This window comes from Rhinatrema bivittatum, chromosome 14, assembly GCF_901001135.1.
Source record: "Rhinatrema bivittatum chromosome 14, aRhiBiv1.1, whole genome shotgun sequence".
NCBI classification, from domain to species: domain Eukaryota; kingdom Metazoa; phylum Chordata; class Amphibia; order Gymnophiona; family Rhinatrematidae; genus Rhinatrema; species Rhinatrema bivittatum.
The window spans coordinates 8,760,897-8,779,779 of record NC_042628.1 but is presented as its reverse complement, the minus strand read 5'-3'; the positions used below and the strand labels follow the sequence as shown (position 1 = coordinate 8,779,779).

At 43.1% G+C, this 18,883-nt stretch overlaps 1 protein-coding gene across 4 annotated transcripts in view; it reads right to left on the bottom strand.

Moving 5' to 3' along the window:
* The window catches only part of RNF216 (ring finger protein 216), a 118,225-nt gene that overhangs the window by 97,841 nt on the left and 1,501 nt on the right, over window positions 1-18,883 (bottom strand). For 2 of the 4 annotated variants that reach the window (XM_029577586.1, XM_029577585.1), the window contains exon 2: window positions 80-217. The exons of 1 other annotated variant lie outside the window; for it this stretch is intronic. In XM_029577586.1, the coding sequence (XP_029433446.1) occupies window positions 80-152 (73 nt within the window). In that variant the 5' untranslated portion in view covers window positions 153-217. Of the gene's footprint in view, window positions 1-79; window positions 218-874; window positions 888-18,883 lie in introns of those variants that run through there. One more of the 4 variants, XM_029577587.1, reaches the window with a different exon arrangement.

Here is an 18,883-nt window from a genome sequence, read left to right as displayed (position 1 = left end):
TGGAGCTGTGGCGTTATGTGAGTTACCATTCAAGAATTTCAACATTCTAATGCAAACTAAGTGAAGGAGAACAATTTACCTTTCCCTCGGTGGCCTTGGAAACTGTTAAAATGAATCACCTCATCGTCGCCACCTCCCTCTGCCATGTTCATATGTATGCATGCAGATGTGTGCTAGTGATACCCGAACATTAACGCAGACATATCTTCGAAACCAGCTGTAAAACAAAACAAAAGCAAGATAAATGCATTTACATTTAGTTTTGTATTCTGTTTATGGCTCACCTACTATTTTGGTTTTTATTCTTCTCCACATACTATAGCTTTGGATACAGTCCTTTGATTACTTTAGATTTTTCCTTCCTCCAAGGCTTCCTTTTATTAGACTATGACGAGAGATGAGTCAGCTCTGTACCTTAGTGGCAGTGCGGCATGCTGCCATATGGAAGGTCACTGGTTCTGCTCCCCAGGTTACAAACAGAGAAACACGGCAGTAGAAAAAGACCATATGGCCCATCCGTCCAATTTACTTAGCCTTACAGCTGCCATTATTCCCTCAAATTCCCTGTATTTATCCTGTGCTTTCCTGAATTCAGATACTGTTTTTGTCTCCATCACCTCCACAGGGAGACTGTTCCATGCATCATTCACCCTCTCTGTAAAGAAATATTTCCTAAGATGACTCCTTTCACCCTCATCTCATGACCTTTCATTCTAGACCCTCTTTCATTGAAAAGGGCTCATCTCCTGGGCATGGAAACCTTGGAGATATATGAATGCCTCTATCAGATCTCCCCTCTCTCTTCTTTCCTCTAGATATACATGTTTAGATCTTTAAGTCTATCTCCTTATGCTTCAGAACGAAGACCACCGACCATTTTAGTAGCCACCCTCTGGACTGACTCCATCCAGGTTATATCCTTTTGAAGTGAGGTCTCACCAGGGACCTATACCTTTGCTGATGATATATCACAGTTTACGTTTGGTTTTCCCTTCACTGTACAATCACTACCTGTGATCAATTTTCCAAACCTTTATTCAGAGAGTCCCAAAGTCTAAACACGACGAATCAACTACTGGTCCAAAACCGTAGCTGAATCATTTAACATTAATCCTTTCAACTTCATCCCATCATGAACCTGAGGATTGTATAAATTATCGGCACAACAGTCCAAATGGAACCAGTAACTGGAGCTGCAACACTAAGAACTGGTCCTAACAGTTTCTGAGCAGATGTCGTGTTTTTAGAAAATATAGACAAGGGACTGAGGTACAATGTGAAAAAGAAAACAGCGCATCTGCTGCCTTTTCACCTAGCAACAAAAATCAAGTTTGAAGTTAAAAGTAACCACAAAAAAACCCCAGTAAAACTGCAACAAAACTAACTAAGCCCAACCTGTTTCCCCAAAAAGATTTGATGTTATTTATCTACTCCACTGCAGATAAGGTGGATGTATCTGCACTTCAATCCCCAAGCTCTTATCTTCCACAGACCGCAGGATTCACAATTTAGGTATTCTAATTGGTTTTCTTTACCAGTGTAAAAGCTGGCACACTAACATTTCTAAGTACAAAACCCGTTCCAGAAGAGACAAGGGTCATCTCTGCCCATCTGTACATAAGGGCCTCAGTCATTGACTTTGCTTATTTAAAGAAGGCCAGTTTTGCTGGTGGAACTCGACTGATCGTTCTAAGAGTCACTTCAGCAGTGACTATGTCTGGAAAGTAAAGATTCAAACACTTATCTGCATTCTCCCTTCTAGATGAGGTTCCCCTTCCCTTTTCAGTGTTGGCCGGTTACTTGAATGCATCTGCTTGGTCTGAAATTCTAGCTCAAACAGGTGTATTATAGAGCTAAGAAGAAAAGGCTTTCCAAGCTCTGGGAAACATAAATATCAACGCCATCTCCAGTCCCCCCCTCCCCTTTTTTTTTTTTTTTTATAATTACCCGACCTTTCAATCCTTTTCCCAACTGCCCTCCATATCCATCCCAAAAGTGCCCAGAATTTGTTAAAATACTGACCTCCACCACGCCTACTAGTAGGCCACCACTCTCTTTGATTCTTACAAGAACAAGATTTCTTCCAGTAAGTACTCAAATACCCTACCACATCTTATGACCACGTTTTCTAATAATCCACACAGCTATCAGACCTAGCAAAGACATTGTTTTGGACAATCAGTCTCCCAATGCTCTTTGCATTTGGGGTTTTAACGATGGTCCTCTCATACAGGTTACCTCAAATGCAGCCCTACCACTTCTGTTAGGGTCGTAGCCACCACGTGATGCACGTTACCCACTAGGCTACCCCCAAGGTGCAGGAAAGATTTGCTGCTGTGACTTCGTTAGTAGCAGGGGATCTACTTAATGTTTGGGTACTTGCTAGGTACTTGTAACCTGGATTGGCCACCGTTGGAAACAGGATGCTGGGCTTGATGGGCCCTTGGTCTGACCCAGTATGGCAACTACTTTATGTTCTTAAGGCTTATAGTGCCACTATGTCATGTTTCTGCTATCATGATGTCCCTGGCATCACTTTCCCTCTCCCTCACCACCTTCCAACACCTCTTCCCCTCCACCCACTCACATCATGACCTTCCCTATCCCTTCACTCCAACATACTAACCTTCTACTTTCCTCCACCTGGTATCATCTCCTTCTCTTTGCCTCCACCCCCTCCCCGGCATCATTAACTTCCCTCTCTCTCCACCCTCCCCATACCAATCACTTTTCTCTTTCCCTCCACCCCCCTAGAATCACCTGCCCTCTCCCTCACTTCCTGACATCATTGTCTTCCTCCTCCCATTACCTCACCTCTTTGAAGCATCATCAACTTCCCTTCTCTCCCCACACCTGGTGGCATATTCAGTAGTCCCTTTCCTCACCCCATTCCCAATCCTTGAAAGGCAGAAGTCTGGAAGCAGGCTTACCCCCCAGTGCTGCTTCTTCCCTCTACAATCTGAACTGCACAGGCCAGCAGGTCTCACAAGCCTACAGAGCCCCTGTGCACACAGCAAGCAGAGGGGAAAAGCAGGAGCAGCTGCTGCTAAGCGCTGCTCTCTGAAGCCCCCTGCTGGTGGGAGGACATCCTGCAGCCACGGCACTCCAGCTGGGAAACACTGCCCTAGAGGAGCAGAGAGACGGGCAGAGGGTGAGAGGTGGGGATATATTACAGATTTTTAAATATAGTACAGGATTACTTTCCATCCCATCCAGCAAACAGGCCCACCTCGTCTCAACGCGAGATTGAGTAATTTCAATAGCAGGCCCCACACTATGGAACAAACTACCAGCAAAATTGAATCTTTATGGGTAGAAATCCCTTGTGTATCAGGGAAGACTACAGTGATAGGGGTATACTACCGTCCACCTGGTCAAGATGGTGAGATGGACAGTGAAATGCTAAGAGAAATTAGGGAAGCTAACCAAATTGGTAGTGCAGTAATAATGGGAGACTTCAATTACCCCAATATAGACTGGGTAAATGTATCATTGGGTCACGCTAGAGAGATAACGTTCCTGGATGGAATAAATGATAGCTTTATGGAGCAATTGGTTCAGGAACAGACGCGAGAGGGAGCAATTTTAGATCTAATTCTCAGTGGAGCACACGACTTGGTGAGAGAGGTAACGGTGGTGGGGCCGCTTGGCAATAGTGATCATAATATGATCAAATTTGATTTAATGACTGGAAAAGGAGCAGTGTGCAAATCCAAGGCTCTCATGCTAAACTTTCAAAAGGGAAACTTTGATAAAATGAGAAAAATTGTTAGAAAAAAACTGAAAGGAGCAGCTACAAAAGTAAAAAATGTCCAAGAGGCGTGGCCATTGTTAAAAAATACCATTCTAGAAGCACAGTCCAGATGTATTCCACACATTAAGAAAGGTGGAAAGAAGGCAAAACGATTACCGGCATGGTTAAAAGGGGAGGTGAAAGAAGCTATTTTAGCCAAAAGATCTTCATTCAAAAATTGGAAGAAGGATCCAACAGAAGAAAATAGGATAAAGCATAAACATTGGCAAGTTAAATGTAAGACATTGATAAGACAGGCTAAGAGAGAATTTGAAAAGAAGTTGGCTGTAGAGGCAAAAACTCACAGTAAAAACTTTTTTAAATATATCCGAAGCAGAAAGCCTGTGAGGGAGTCAGTTGGTCCGTTAGATGATCGAGGGGTTAAAGGGGCACTTAGAGAAGATAAGGCCATCGCGGAAAGATTAAATGATTTCTTTGCTTCGGTGTTTACTGAAGAGGATGTTGGGGAGGTACCCGTAATGGAGAAGGTTTTCATGGGTAATGATTCAGATGGACTGAATCAAATCACGGTGAACCTAGAAGATGTGGTAGGCCTGATTGACAAACTGAAGAGTAGTAAATCACCTGGACCGGATGGTATACACCCCAGAGTTCTGAAGGAACTAAAAAATGAAAATTCGTACCTATTAGTAAAAATTTGTAACTTATCATTAAAATCATCCATTGTACCTGAAGACTGGAGGATAGCAAATGTAACCCCAATATTTAAAAAGGGCTCCAGGGGCGATCCGGGAAACTACAGACCGGTTAGCCTGACTTCAGTGCCAGGAAAAATAGTGGAAAGTGTTCTAAACATTAAAATCACAGAACATATAGAAAGACATGGTTTAATGGAACAAAGTCAGCATGGCTTTACCCAGGGCAAGTCTTGCCTCACAAATCTGCTTCACTTTTTTGAAGGAGTTAATAAACATGTGGATAAAGGTGAACCGGTAGATATAGTATACTTGGATTTTCAGAAGGCGTTTGACAAAGTTCCTCATGAGAGGCTTCTAGGAAAAGTAAAAAGTCATGGGATAGGTGGCGATGTCCTTTCGTGGATTGCAAACTGGCTAAAAGACAGGAAACAGAGAGTAGGATTAAATGGGCAATTTTCTCAGTGGAAGGGAGTGGACAGTGGAGTGCCTCAGGGATCTGTATTGGGACCCTTACTGTTCAATATATTTATAAATGATCTGGAAAGAAATACGACGAGTGAGAATCAAATTTGCAGATGACACAAAATTGTTCAGAGTAGTTAAATCACAAGCAGATTGTGATAAATTGCAGGAAGACCTTGTGAGACTGGAAAATTGGGCATCCAAATGGCAGATGAAATTTAATGTGGATAAGTGCAAGGTGATGCATATAGGGAAAAATAACCCATGCTATAATTACACGATGTTGGGTTCCATATTAGGTGCTACAACCCAAGAAAGATCTAGGTGTCATAGTGGATAACACATTGAAATCGTCGGTTCAGTGTGCTGCGGCAGTCAAAAAAGCAAACAGAATGTTGGGAATTATTAGAAAAGGAATGATGAATAAAACGGAAAATGTCATAATGCCTCTGTATCGCTCCATGGTGAGACCGCACCTTGAATACTGTGTACAATTCTGGTCGCCGCATCTCAAAAAAGATATAATTGCGATGGAGAAGGTACAGAGAAGGGCTACCGAAATGATAAGGGGAATGGAACAACTCCCCTATGAGGAAAGACTAAAGAGGTTAGGACTTTTTAGCTTGGAGAAGAGACGACTGAGGGGGGATATGATAGAGGTGTTTAAAATCATGAGAGGTCTAGAACGGGTAGATGTGAATCGGTTATTTACTCTTTCGGATAGTAGAAAGACTAGGGGACACTCCATGAAGTTAGTATGGGGCACATTTAAAACTAATCGGAGAAAGTTCTTTTTTACTCAACGCACAATTAAACTCTGGAATTTGTTGCCAGAGAATGTGGTTCGTGCAGTTAGTATAGCTGTGTTTAAAAAAGGATTGGATAAGTTCTTGGAGGAGAAGTCCATTACCTGCTATTAAGTTCACTTAGAGAATAGCCACTGCCATTAGCAATGGTTACATGGAATAGACTTAGTTTTTGGGTACTTGCCAGGTTCTTATGGCCTGGATTGGCCACTGTTGGAAACAGGATGCTGGGCTTGATGGACCCTTGGTCTGACCCAGTATGGCATTTTCTTATGTTCTTATGTTCTTATAAATCTCAGAATGGAACCCTCATCACAGAACTGCAAGAAATCACTAAAAACATGGCTATTCCAAAAAGCCTACCCAGCCAGTTAACCCCATGTCATCCCCAACAACCAATACCAAACAGATCCCTAATCCCCGCACATAACCCACAATGAGAACTCTCAATAGTCGCCTTTATAATCTCAACTAATATAGTCTCAACTAATCGCCTTTACTTTACAATGTAATAATTTTATATGTTGCAAAACCTTTGAGTCATTGTAAAGTTACCGCAATGTAAAAATAGTGTGATAACAGGTAATATTAGGTAAACCGATGTGATACTCTTGGGTGATTGTCGGTATAGAAAACCAAACAAATAAATAAATAGAATGTATTAATTCATACAAACCGGACCTTTTCCCAAAGAAAGGAAGCTGTAGGACTAGAAGTCATGATATAAAACTCCAAGGGGTAGATTTTGGAACAATTTCAGGAAATGCTAGAAGAGGGGGGGGGGGGGTGGGGTTTAAACAGAGGATCCCTAGTGGCTAGAGAAAGTAAATGAAAAACAAAGGTAGTAATTTTCATGTAACATCGCTGCATTGAGCTGGGCAGAGTGGATGGAACTTTTTGGTTTTTATCCGCTGTCTTTTCCAACCTTACTAGATCTACAAGCTGCTGAAGGGAAGAGGCTTCTCCTTTCTACCTGTGCAGGAAAATGTACAACATTAACTCTTGTGTGCTGAGCAAGCACCCTGTCAGGACAGGAGGCTGAGGAGAAGGGTGACAGTTTCTAGCAGTTTGTGAAACAGAAGCTGGGAAACTGTCTGCTGGAGCTGGCTCCTTTCCTGCATCTACCTACCTACCCATACCAGGAATGGTAAAATAATGAGATATTATTAATTGCATCTATGTGCTCTCTCACACCACAGTCCTTAGGCTTGTTTCCGGTTAGATTTGTCTTAGCTTGGATGTGTGCATGCCCTTGTTAGCTGCTGCTGTTGCTCTTTCCTGAGAATGTGTTCCTCCTTACAAGGTTTCAGAACTGCCTCTGTACTTTCAGATTTCATCAGTCAAACAGTTGCAATTCAGAGCGCATGTTGAGTTTCATATCAGATCTGCATTCATCCTGTTGTCTATTTTCTGTATTGACTTGAAACTGCCTCTGAGATATATGTAACACTATAAACTCTGTGCAAGTGATAAACTATTCAAGAATTCATGTAGTCAGTTGTGGTGTCCAATTCTGTCCGATATCAATTATTTTTCTGGGATATAAGAATCTCACAGGTCAGAGAAATAACCACTATTACATTTGCTCTTCAGATTACAAAATTCCGGGATCACAATATTCCGTAGGATTGTGTCATCCAGACCCAAGATGCCGAGAATCAGTATACAATGGAGTCCCCTCTACCTGGCCAGCCTAATCTTCACTCCATGCTCACAAGTGTTTCATCTTTACATTCCCAAGCCCCCTTCAGCTACCTGCAGAGCTTACCCAGGCCTGGAGTCAACTAAAAATCTGATATTGCCACAGTTCTGAACTTTTCTCCTTGTGCTTAAAAAGCACAGAACTCTCCAATAGCATCAGTGGAAGCGGGGAACAGGAACAAAATAAAGATTTTTTCCCCTCAGGTTTCCATTTCTTTCAAAGACTTCACATTCCTAACCCCAGGACGGTACAACAGAAACAGAAATGACACAGAAAAGGGCCAAATGGTCCATCCAGTCTGCCCTGCAAGCTTATGGTAGCAACTGCTGGCCATACAAGCCACCTTATAATTATCAGTTTCCCAGACTGTCAAAGTCAGGGTCCTTTTGGTTGCTGTTTGAGTCCAATTCCCCATTACCTCTTGCCATTGAAGTAGAGAGCAATGATGGAGTTGCATCAACAGCAGAAAGGCTTATTGGTTAAGAGTAGTACCCGCCACACCAGCAAGTTACCCCCAAGCACTCTTTTCTTCATTCACATCCTCTGGCCTTAAGGGATCCACAGTTTATTCCATGCCTTTTTGAAATCTTTTACTGTTTTTGTCTTCACCACTTCCTCTGGAAGGGCATTCCAGGCATTCACCACACTCTCTGTGAAGAAATGTTTCCTGACATTAGTTCTGAGTCGTCCTCTCTGTAGTTTCATTTTGTGACCCCTAGTTCTATTGATTTCTTTCCAACAGAAAAGGTTTGTCAATGATTGTGCATCCTTCAAACCTTTCTGGTATTTGAAGGTCTGAATCATATCCCCCTGCACCCCCTCTCCTCCAGGGTATACATATTTAGGACCTTCAACCATTCCTCGTCAGTCATTTGATGGAGACCCACCATCATTTTTGGTCGCTCTTCTCTGGACCGCCTCCATCCTGTGTCTCCTTTGAGATACGGTCTCCAGAACTGAACACAGTACTCCAGATGAGGCCTCACCAAGGGTCTGTACAAGGGGATTATCACATCCTTTTTCTCACTGGTTGTTCCTCTCCCAATGCAGCCCAGCATTCTTCTGGCTTTTGCTATTGCCTCGTCACACTGCTTCGCTGTCTTCAGATCACTAGACTTATCACCCCAAGGTCTCTCTCTTGTCCCGTGCATAACAGCCCTTCACCCCCCATCATATACAGCTCTTTTGGATTACCACACCCCAGATGCAGGACTCTGCACTTCTTGGCATTGAATCCCAGCTGCCATATCTTCACCCACCTTCCAAGCTTCCTTAAATCACATCTCATTCTCTCTACTCCTTCCAGTTTGTCCACTCTGTTGCAGAGCTTAGTATCATCCACAAATAGACAAACTTTACCTTCTACAATGTCGCTCACAAAGATATTGAACAGAACCCTATGGCACTCCACTTAACACCGTTTTCTCTTCAGAGCAGGTTCTATTTACCATCACACTCTGTCTTCTATCTGTCAACCAATTTGTAATCCATGCCACCACCTTGGCGTTCACTTCCAAGCTTCTCATTTTATTCATGAGTTTTCTATGTGGGTCTGAATCAGTACCTTTACTAAAATCCAAGTAAATCACATTGAGCGCTCTTCCTCGATCCAATTCTCTAATCACCCAATCAAAACAAATCAATCAGATTCGTCTGACAAGACCTTCCCCTGGTGATTCCATGCTGTTTTGGATCGAACAACCCACTGGATTGTAGATAGTTCACTATCCTTTCTTTCAGCAGAGTCTCCATTAATTTTCCCACCACCGAAATGAGGCTAAGTGGCCTGTAGTTTCCAGCCTCCTCTCCGCTCCCACTCTTTGTGAAGCGGGACCACCATCGCTCTTCTCCAATCGCTCAGCACCACTCCTGTTTCCAAGGATCTATTCAACAGGTCACACAGCAGACCCGCCAGCACATCTCTGAGCTCCCTCAGTATCCTGGGATGAACCTCATCAGGCCCCATGGCTTTGTCCACTTTCTGCTTTCTTAGCTCTTCCCATACATTCTCTTCTGGAAATGGAGTTTCATCTACTCCACCCCTTTCCATAGTCTTGTTAACTAGCGATGGCCCTTCTCCAGGGTCTTCTGTAGTGAACTCCAAAATTTGTACTTGTTTAATATTTCTGCCATTTCTATCTCTCTCTCCTGATTACCTTGCAATTTCATTATACCTCTTTGGACCTTTCTCTGATGTTTCTGAAGAATGTTGTGTCACCTCACTTTACCTCTTTGGCAATACTTTCTTCTGCCAATGACTAAATGTAAATTCAAGCCTTCTCTGCCCCTCCCCCCCCCCCCCCCCCGCAAGCTTTAAGCCCCTTCACTAGAACTGTGGGTGCAAATAAAACCCAGAAAGTTATAACAGTCACTTATTCCTATTCACCCAACCCCACTGGCACGTAACACACTGCCCAACTCATGAAATCACACTACAGGGGGTATTTTAAAACCTTGCAGGCAGCTTGGACCTGTAAGTTAAACTGTCAAAGAGAAATCCCCTACTGAGCTTTCCTGTGAAAATTCAGGCGGATGGGGACCACAGACACAGAAGGACCCAAGGACTCTATATTTGCTGCACAGAGTGCACATGGTAAAGAATACATGGAGACTCCAAAATGAAATCCCCACTCAAATTTTACTTCCCTCCCTCGCCACCTTCCCCCACAACTGAAAAAAAGCCACTGAGGGGAGGGCAGATTTCCCCAGATAACTGCTTAGTTACCAGACTTAATCACTTGGATAACTGCCTTCCCTATGGCAGAGAAAATGGTGCAAAGTAAAGCCAAGATAACATGGGAATGTGGTGGCTTACCAAGTGCTAGGACGTGTACCATCACCTCACAGCATTATAATAACAACAAGAGGTGCAACTTTATTCACAGGTACAAATGCCTAACTGATAAGTCATAGAGCTAAAAGCCTCCTGCCAACAGAAAGAGGTGCAATGGACACTATTTCCAGAGGATTTCATAGGATGAACAGCACACCAGCAGTGATCCCTAACGGAAAAGAGGACAGTTCTAAAATATTGATCCCAGCAGGCCTAGAAATGGAATGTCAATTCCTGGTATGAGGAACTGTTTCATTATTAAGCAGCACAGAAATTTTCTAAACTTCTCTTTGGTGGAAAAACAAGGCAAGTATTTTACTGTACAATATGAAGCTTTTGTGCCTCCCACCCCTGCACATTACCCACCACTCCCTTCCTCCCTAGCCCCCACTGTTCACGCTCACTCCCTCCCCATACGCCTGCTCCACATGGCACCTGAACTCTTGCACTTTTCAGCCCTCACCACAACAGTAGCACTGACAGGATACTCTTGGGGCTGGTCTTGCAACAAGGGCCAAGAAACACAAAATTACTGGCACTGCCTGAGCCACACTGAACAGGAGCGTCGTAAACAAGGCACCGACCCCCTGCCCTAGTACTGAAAAAGTGAACTAAGTTTGTAGTCCCCCAGATACGGACGAGGGGTAATTCTATCAAGTCTAACTCTGAAACTTTGAGAACAATACTGAAGTTTATCAAGCTACACATCACTTTTTGGGAGAAAATCTGCCTCCCTCTGTCACCTAGAGGGCAACTTTGTATGATTCCATTTAGGAAAAAGAAATATTTCTGCTACTGATTTTCAAGAAAAATGCTGCTATTTTTCAGAACACATGCAGTGGCCACATGTTACCCAAAACTGTATTTAAGAGGCAGCAAGGAAAAAAACACTTTCATGACTGTAAATAAAGGCAGATAGAAGAATCAAGAACAAAACCTGTCAAACCACCTACTCACCCTTTAGAAGAAAGCAGTGACACTAGTCATGACAATGTTATATTTTTTTCCACATTACATTTCAGCCCTTCCCCAGGAGGGCTCAAGGCAAGGTACATTTCAATGAAAAAGAATGAATCGGGCCAACCTGATGGTTGGGCGGCAGCACTGCAGGTTGCTATCAGGGAGGCTCAGTTTCTGCTCCGCAGGCTGGCAGGGGCTGTAGAGGCAGCGTGCACAACCTCTGAGGGGAGCAGGTCCCAGCTATCACACAGAGTGGTTAGAGCTCCAGGGGCGGGGCACGTACAGTGGCCCCTGGCAAAAGATTGTCATCGCAGTGGCTGGGCTTTACTACAGGAGTGGGGAAGCAGGACCACGGGTACTTTCCCTCCCACCCACCTCAACCAATTTCTTTGCTTTATATACAGTTATCCCATTTTTCATAAGAATCAACTAGGATTGTAGGGATGCTTAATCTAATATACATCCTTGAAATGTATTTGGTAGATTTAAAGTTTGGTAGTAACCCGCAAAGGTTACTACCAAACTGGGTTAATCCTTGGTTAATCTATTGACTGATTAACTAACATAACAATAATATTAAGGTGCAGTCAGTCGTCGGGCAATGAGATGGGGGCTTTCCGGTCTTTTGCACCAAATAGCACATGCATGTTTATCTACCAGTTGGTAAGAGGCTGTATGTGTGCATTTGATGCAAAGAGCTCCTGACTCTCAGAGAACGACCCTGATCTCTGGAGGCTAGAGTGGCAGAGGTGCATGTGCAGGAGACCTCCAGGGACACGGTAGTCAACTCCCAACTCCAGTCGGGCAGCCCCTGTGCTGCCCTGAAGGAACAAAGTCACCTGGTAGGAGAGTATCACCTTAGTGTAGCAGGATGTGATGCTGAGCTAGGTCCTGCTCTCCAGGTGACGCATTATTCTTTCGCATCAAGATGGGTCATCAAGAGCGCGTGCCCAGGAGGGAAGGCTTACGACAGCCATCACAGCTGGTGATTCAAATCATTAGTATAGATAGCTGGGTGGCTGGTGCACATAGGATTGCTTGGTAACTTGCCTGCCTGATGCAAAGGTGGCAGACCTCATGCACCACCTAGAGTGTGCTGAGGAGGAGCTGGCTGTTGTGGTACACTTGGGTATCAATGACATAGGAGCTTCTGGAGCCAAATTTAGGTTTTTAGGTAGAAAGCTGAAACCCAGAACCTCCAGGGTAGCATTTTCAGAAATGCTGCCTGTTCCACATGCAGGATAAGAACATAGGAACATGCCATACTGGGTCAGACCAAGTGTCCATCAAGCCCAGCATCCTGTTTCCAACAGTGGCCAATCCAGACCATAAGAACCTGGCAAGTACCCAGAGGAGCTCCAGAATCTCAATGCGTGGACGAGACGATGGTGTAAGGAAGATGGCTTTATGTTTGTTAGGAACTGGGGAACATTCTGGCAAAGGGAAGCATATTCCCAAGGGATGGGCTCCACTTTAACCAGAGTGTAACCAGGCTGCTGGCACTAACTTTAAAAAGGGAGACAGAGCAGCTTTTACACTAGAACATGGGGAAAAGCAGACAGCTGCTCAGCAGCACATGGTTCAGAGAGTGCTATCTTCAAAAGATACTAACAAAACAGGAAAGTTAGAGCATCCCAACAGAGAGGTTCCAATAAAGGGAAGAGTCGCTCAGGTAATTTTAAGAGCAGACTGATTTAAAAGATTGCAAATTATCCCCGTCAGCTGTGAGGAAGATTGTATATACAAACAAAACAAAAAAAACTTGTATTTTCGGGCAAATATTTTTTGCTTATTCCATTGTCAGACGATGAAGGTAGCTCCTGAAAGCTAATCAAGAAATATATTAAGTTAGTACAATTAAAAAAAAAAAAAAAATAGATGACACATTTATATAATTTTTTTTATTTGCTAATCTTTATTTTGGAGGGGGAAATTTATATGCACTTATGCTAAATTGTATCTTCCTAATCAGTGCTGTAGAGAATGTTGTGAATTTGTAATGCATGCTCGTACCTCTAGAACCTGTACTAGGGAGCAGTGTACAGTTTAACACGCAGTTATGTGTACATTTTTTGTATAGAAACTTGGCTGCCAATGCAACAAGTTTTTCGCACAAAAAATATGCATGTATACGAGGAAGGGGAAAAGGGGACTTTGATGTGTTAAGAGCATCAGGTGACAGCTAAGTAGAATTGTACGTCTTGTAGCGAGTTGAATAGCCCAGGCCTTTAAGTCTCTCCCCACCAACACAAAGTACGAGTTATATCACTGTGGCTAATACAAATACTTCCACAAATGTTTCTCATAATCTTGAAAAGCATTACCATTTGAACATAGGACAATAATCTAATTTTCCTAAGTAGTTAACCAGCCCACAAGAAGAATTATATATTATAAATATGATCTGCCAATAAATTATTAGCAAATTGCCAAATCATTTTGGCCACAGGCTACAAAACATTAAATGATTTTGTTCCTAGTCTTTCAGAGAAAATCTCTCAAAACTGAAGTATGCTTTAAAAACTCTCTCATTTAATGAAAAGCAAACAGTATTAGCTCTTCAGTGGAAAGTACCTTACAGAATCATGGTAAGCAGATTATAAAAACATAAGCAGCACAAAAGGTTTACAAACCATCTAACTATGCAAACAGCTGCTTCTTTCCCAGTATTCTAGATCAGAAGACAATTATAAGCTATGAGTACTCGAAAAAATCCTGTTTCATTTTCTCAGTATATTTTAGAAACACGCAGTACTCTAAAAGCCTGTGCAACACCCCTATTCACTATATAAACAAACAAAACAAGAAAATAGCCAACAGGCTTTAATACCCCTCTTTTGATTTGTTTATTTTAGAAACATGGCACCAGACAGATTATTAGCTAATGCAGTCTGCCAATCTAATTGTGCTAGTTTTTGGAATATTACACCCTCTTTTACCCTTGGCATATCCTGATGCAATACGCCTGCAGTTTTTCTGGGGATTGCCTCAGGTCTTCAGTTCCACCAGACAGGAAATCAGGTGCTAGTACTTGCTCTTTTTCCTTGAAGACGACAGATTAAATGTGTGTGAATGGATTCAGTAAGTGATTTCTGTCCTCCTGCTCCGAGTCTTGGGGTACAGGGTGACTCGGCTTCACGTCATTGCCCATCTTGCTTCAGAATCCTCGGGGGGAAGAGGGGGGACATAGGCGGGAAACCAGCTCTGAGAAGAAGGTGGCATCAACATGGTGAAGAGATTCATTAGGTGTCTAGGGTCTCTTCACTGGTTACCAGTCAAATGGAGAGCGTGTTTCAGATTAGAACATGCCACACTGGGTCAGACCAAGGGTCCATCAAGCCCAGCATCCTGTTTCCAACAGTGGCCAATCCAGGCCATAAGAACCTGGCAAGTACCCAAAAACTAAGTCTATTCCATGATACTGTTGCTAGTAATAGCGGTGGCTATTTTCTAAGTCAACTGAATTAATAGCAGGTAATGGACTTCTCCTCCAAGAACTTATCCAATCCTTTTTTAAACACAGCTACATCTCTCTTGGACTTGATTACCTTATTTAACAAATTTATAACTCACCACCCTGATTTAATTAAATTGCCCAAGGCGATATACAAAAACATAGGCATAATAAGAGACTAAAAATACATACAACAGAACTGCACAAATATCACACACTCCAGTCTGATTTTAATCCTGATAACCCAATGAAATCTCCTATCTTAAGAATAACTGAGTTTTGATTTTGCTTCATTTTAACCTCTGCCAGGAGAGAATTCCGCCTCCCTAAAGCCGGGCACCACCAAACATGCCCCTCGACTAGACCGCAACGGTCGAGCTGGCACCTATCAGTGCAGCTCCTCTCAATACCCGAAAAGTCAATATTAAGATCTTAAATCGAGTAGGCAACCAATGTAGTTTAGAGCACATCACTCCCCAGGCCACCGTACATACGCAGGGGAGAACAGTCGCTTAGTACCAGCAGAGCTGGTTTTGTCACTGTCTCCTTTAGCTCTATGTCTGCCTTTCTAGCAGGAATAAAATTACACCCTATGATGTATAGGAAGAAATGACAAACTGTAAATGTAAAGAAATTGGCAGAGGGAGTGGACATGGGGCTGGGGGCAGAGCAAGGGTGCCCCCCCCCCCTCCTCCAACCAAAAAGGTGTTTGGCTGCTCCCCGATTTCAAGCCTTTAAATATCATTGCAACTGGGAGCTGAATTGCAGGCTTGTAAGCGCCCCGGACAATGAGAGCCGTCAGCGATCTTGGGAAGTTACATTAAAACTGAAGCATCAGCTCAATTTCTCTGAACGCAGATGATTACTGAATAAAGCCGATTGCTATTTGTAGCCATCTCTTGCCACTGAAGATTGCAAGCCGACGGCACATCATGCGTTTTCCGTTCCTCAGCGCCCCTTCTCCCGCAGAGCCGTCCCCGCATCTCTGCTGCCCTCGTGCGGGCACGCGTGGAAGTTACAGAAGTGCCGGGAACTTTGGGGCCCCTGCAATGCACTGTGCTCAGCCGAGCGCGCTGTTTAACCCGTGGCTGGACGCGCGTCCACAACCCCTTATGCTATAAGGGGATCAGCGCGCCCAAAACGCGCGTCCGACCTCCGGCGAAACTAATAGCGCTCACCACAGAGCAGGCGTTAATTTCTGAGCAGCCCAAAAAAGTGTAGAGAAAAAGCAGGATATTTTGGCGATATTAAGTCGGAGGAACCGAAAGGTTTAAAAAAAAAAAAAGTGTGCCGGCAGTCAGGTGAGGGAAAGGGACGCTCAGTTAACGAGCACAGATTAGGAAAAGGCTAACCCGCTGCAGCCACTCTCCTGGGCGCCCATTTGTCCCTAGCGCCTCCTTGGCAGCGCGACCCCCTCATGTAAATATTCAATCTCGGGCCCAGGAGAGGTGGCTGAGCCCACAATAGGAAAGCGTTTTCCACGCTGATTTTTTTTTGCATTGGCCCCGTTATTAGGAGGTTGAGAAAGGAAGCTGACAGCGTGCCACGCGAGTGAGGTGGCTCGCTGTCAGTAGGGTTTGAAAAAGAAGACCTGCTTTATAACGCCCCTGGCGTGTGCAGATGGATGCGAAATACTGTGCCCTGCTAGGTAAAGAGGCCTGATGTGTTCACATTAAGAGGAAGACTCTTACATATTAAGGGGGACCATGCAAAACATATAAAGCGCCTTCTGACCTGAGGAAGGGGTTATCAGCTCCCAAAAGCTAGTGAAGGAAGTTTATAACATTATCACTTTGTTTCTACTTGTTAAACTTTATTTCTGGTGGTTTTATAGCATAAAAGTTTGCTATGTATGGGAAGCCATCCGTATGGCAGCATTTATAACGTAAAATAGGGGGGCGTATTCAATGGCAGCCAAATAACATGAGTTTTCTGGCAAAATCTGACTTTTGAATACTTCTTCCACTTATCCAGCTAAATTTTAGCCAAATAACAGAGGGGTTCCAGGGACAGAGTTGAATTACTTAGATAACTTTTCTGACTAACCCCAGTATTCAGAGTTGGCCAGATAACTTATCAGGTCATGCCATACAGGACTCCTAAAGTTAGCCACATAAACTTAACTGGCTAACTTAAGATTTGCCAGGTATATTCAGTGGTGGGGTTCTGCCACCTAATATCCCGCCAAAGTTAGGAAGTTAAGTTTAGAAGGCTAACTTTTTTTTTTTTTTTTAATTTTCAAACTTTTCACATCTATTACATGAAATATTGCAAGAGAAATTCGGTACAGATTCAACATAAAACCCAAATTAACATCTCTCGGATGAAAACCAGTAGTAAATGTGTACCTTAATATAAGCAATATTGGAGGCAAGAGAAAAATAAGAGCAAATAACTAAACGGTTTCCATATACTCAAAATTTAGATAGGTGAGCTACTCTATTTCTTAATTAGGTCGATCCCACTTCAGGAGTTACATTAGGGTGACCGAACAAGAAATTCTTCAACTGCTTAGGATCAAAAAAATACATAATTATTTCCCTGTTATCTGACATAGCCTTTATTATTTATTTTTAGTTTTTTATATACCGATGTTCCTGTATAATATACATATCGCACTGGTTTATAAGGAACTGAAACAGTCGCCTCTGGGGCGTCATACATGAGAACAAGTTGAAAAAAAGAACTTGCAGAGAGATAAAAGTTTCCTTTGCAGGGAAACTTTAGGATGAATCGAGCCCCTATACTGACCCTTTCTTTCATTTCAAGGAATTCCTTACTGTGTAGCTGTGTCATTTTGGTAACATCTGGATATATCCAAAGTTTTGCCCCATAAAATAGGGCTTGTCTATTTCTCAAAAACAATTTTAAATGTATAATTTAAGGTTATTTTGTTATTTGTTTATATTTGTTAAATATTATTGTTACTTTCAATGTTCCTTGTAATAATATTCAATGGTTGATTAGTTATTGTTCAATGTTCTATGTAAAATTACCCCGGTCTAACCTCCCAGACCAGGGCAACCTTTTCGTTACTTGTAAACCGGATTGATTTGTATTGCATACAGGAATTCCGGTATATAAAAATTAAAAATAAATTAAAAAAAATAATTTCGATCAGATATAAATGCAAAAGATATTAACATGGCTTTCCTTTATTTCCGTTTCAAGCGATAATTTTAATATTTCAGAAATGTCCATTGAAGGTATATTCTCTCTCCCAGCCTGGGGACGTGTCTGTGGAAGGTAGTATGCTCTAGTACACACCGGCAAAGACGACTCTGGTATCTTCAGAATTTCTTTCATATAAAATTTAAATAGTTCTGCTGGTGAAATCATCCTAACCACAGGAAAGTTTAACACTCTTAGGTTCAACAACCTTAAATTATTCTCAAGCTTCTCTATTTTTCTTTCCATAATGGTTTCTGACTTTAAAATTTTGCTGAAAAGTCTCCATTTTTTGTAGGCGCTCCTCATGGCCTTGTAATTTCACCTCAAAAACTCCAAAGGTATTATTATTTTCCCTAGTTTGATTTTTAACTTCAGTTATTGATTGTGCAATTGATTTTAAAGCCAAATCAATGGCTTTTAAGGCATACCATACCTTCCCCAGCATTATGTCCTCGGGTTGTCCCAAACTCACGTTGACCCCTATGGGTTCCTGTTGGGTCTCACCCTGTTCTCCAAATGCTGCTGCACACTACAGGTTTCCTGGGCTGATTTTACCTGTCTGGGTCAGATCTTCTTCTCCAGGTCTCCTCTCCAGCAAGCCACGTGTTCCTCCTCCACTCGGGGCAGTGGCTCCAAGCTCTCCTGCTCCACCCTCGAAGACGCCAAGAGTATATCACTTCGAATCGGTTCAGGCGGGGACACATCGCTCTGTGCTGGAGGCGCAGGCCGGATCGGCTCGCCAGGGCTCAAGGTGACATCTAGGGTCAAGGGGGAATGAGCTCACTCTTCAGACATCCCCCCAGCGACCAGCCCCGATGGCGTTCCAGTAGCTCCTGTCAGGAAGCCCTCTATGTGCGGCTGGAAAGGGTCTAACACCAGGGAGCTAGTCATTGCTCCCCGGATTTCCCCCTTTCTTTTGGTATGGGGCATTTTCAATAGGTAAGTTCGAAGAAGAAAAAACGCCACGGAGGAGCTCACTTCCCAAACATCCTATCAGGCGGCCATCTTGCCTCGCACTCTAAGGCTAACTTTTTTGTCCAGAC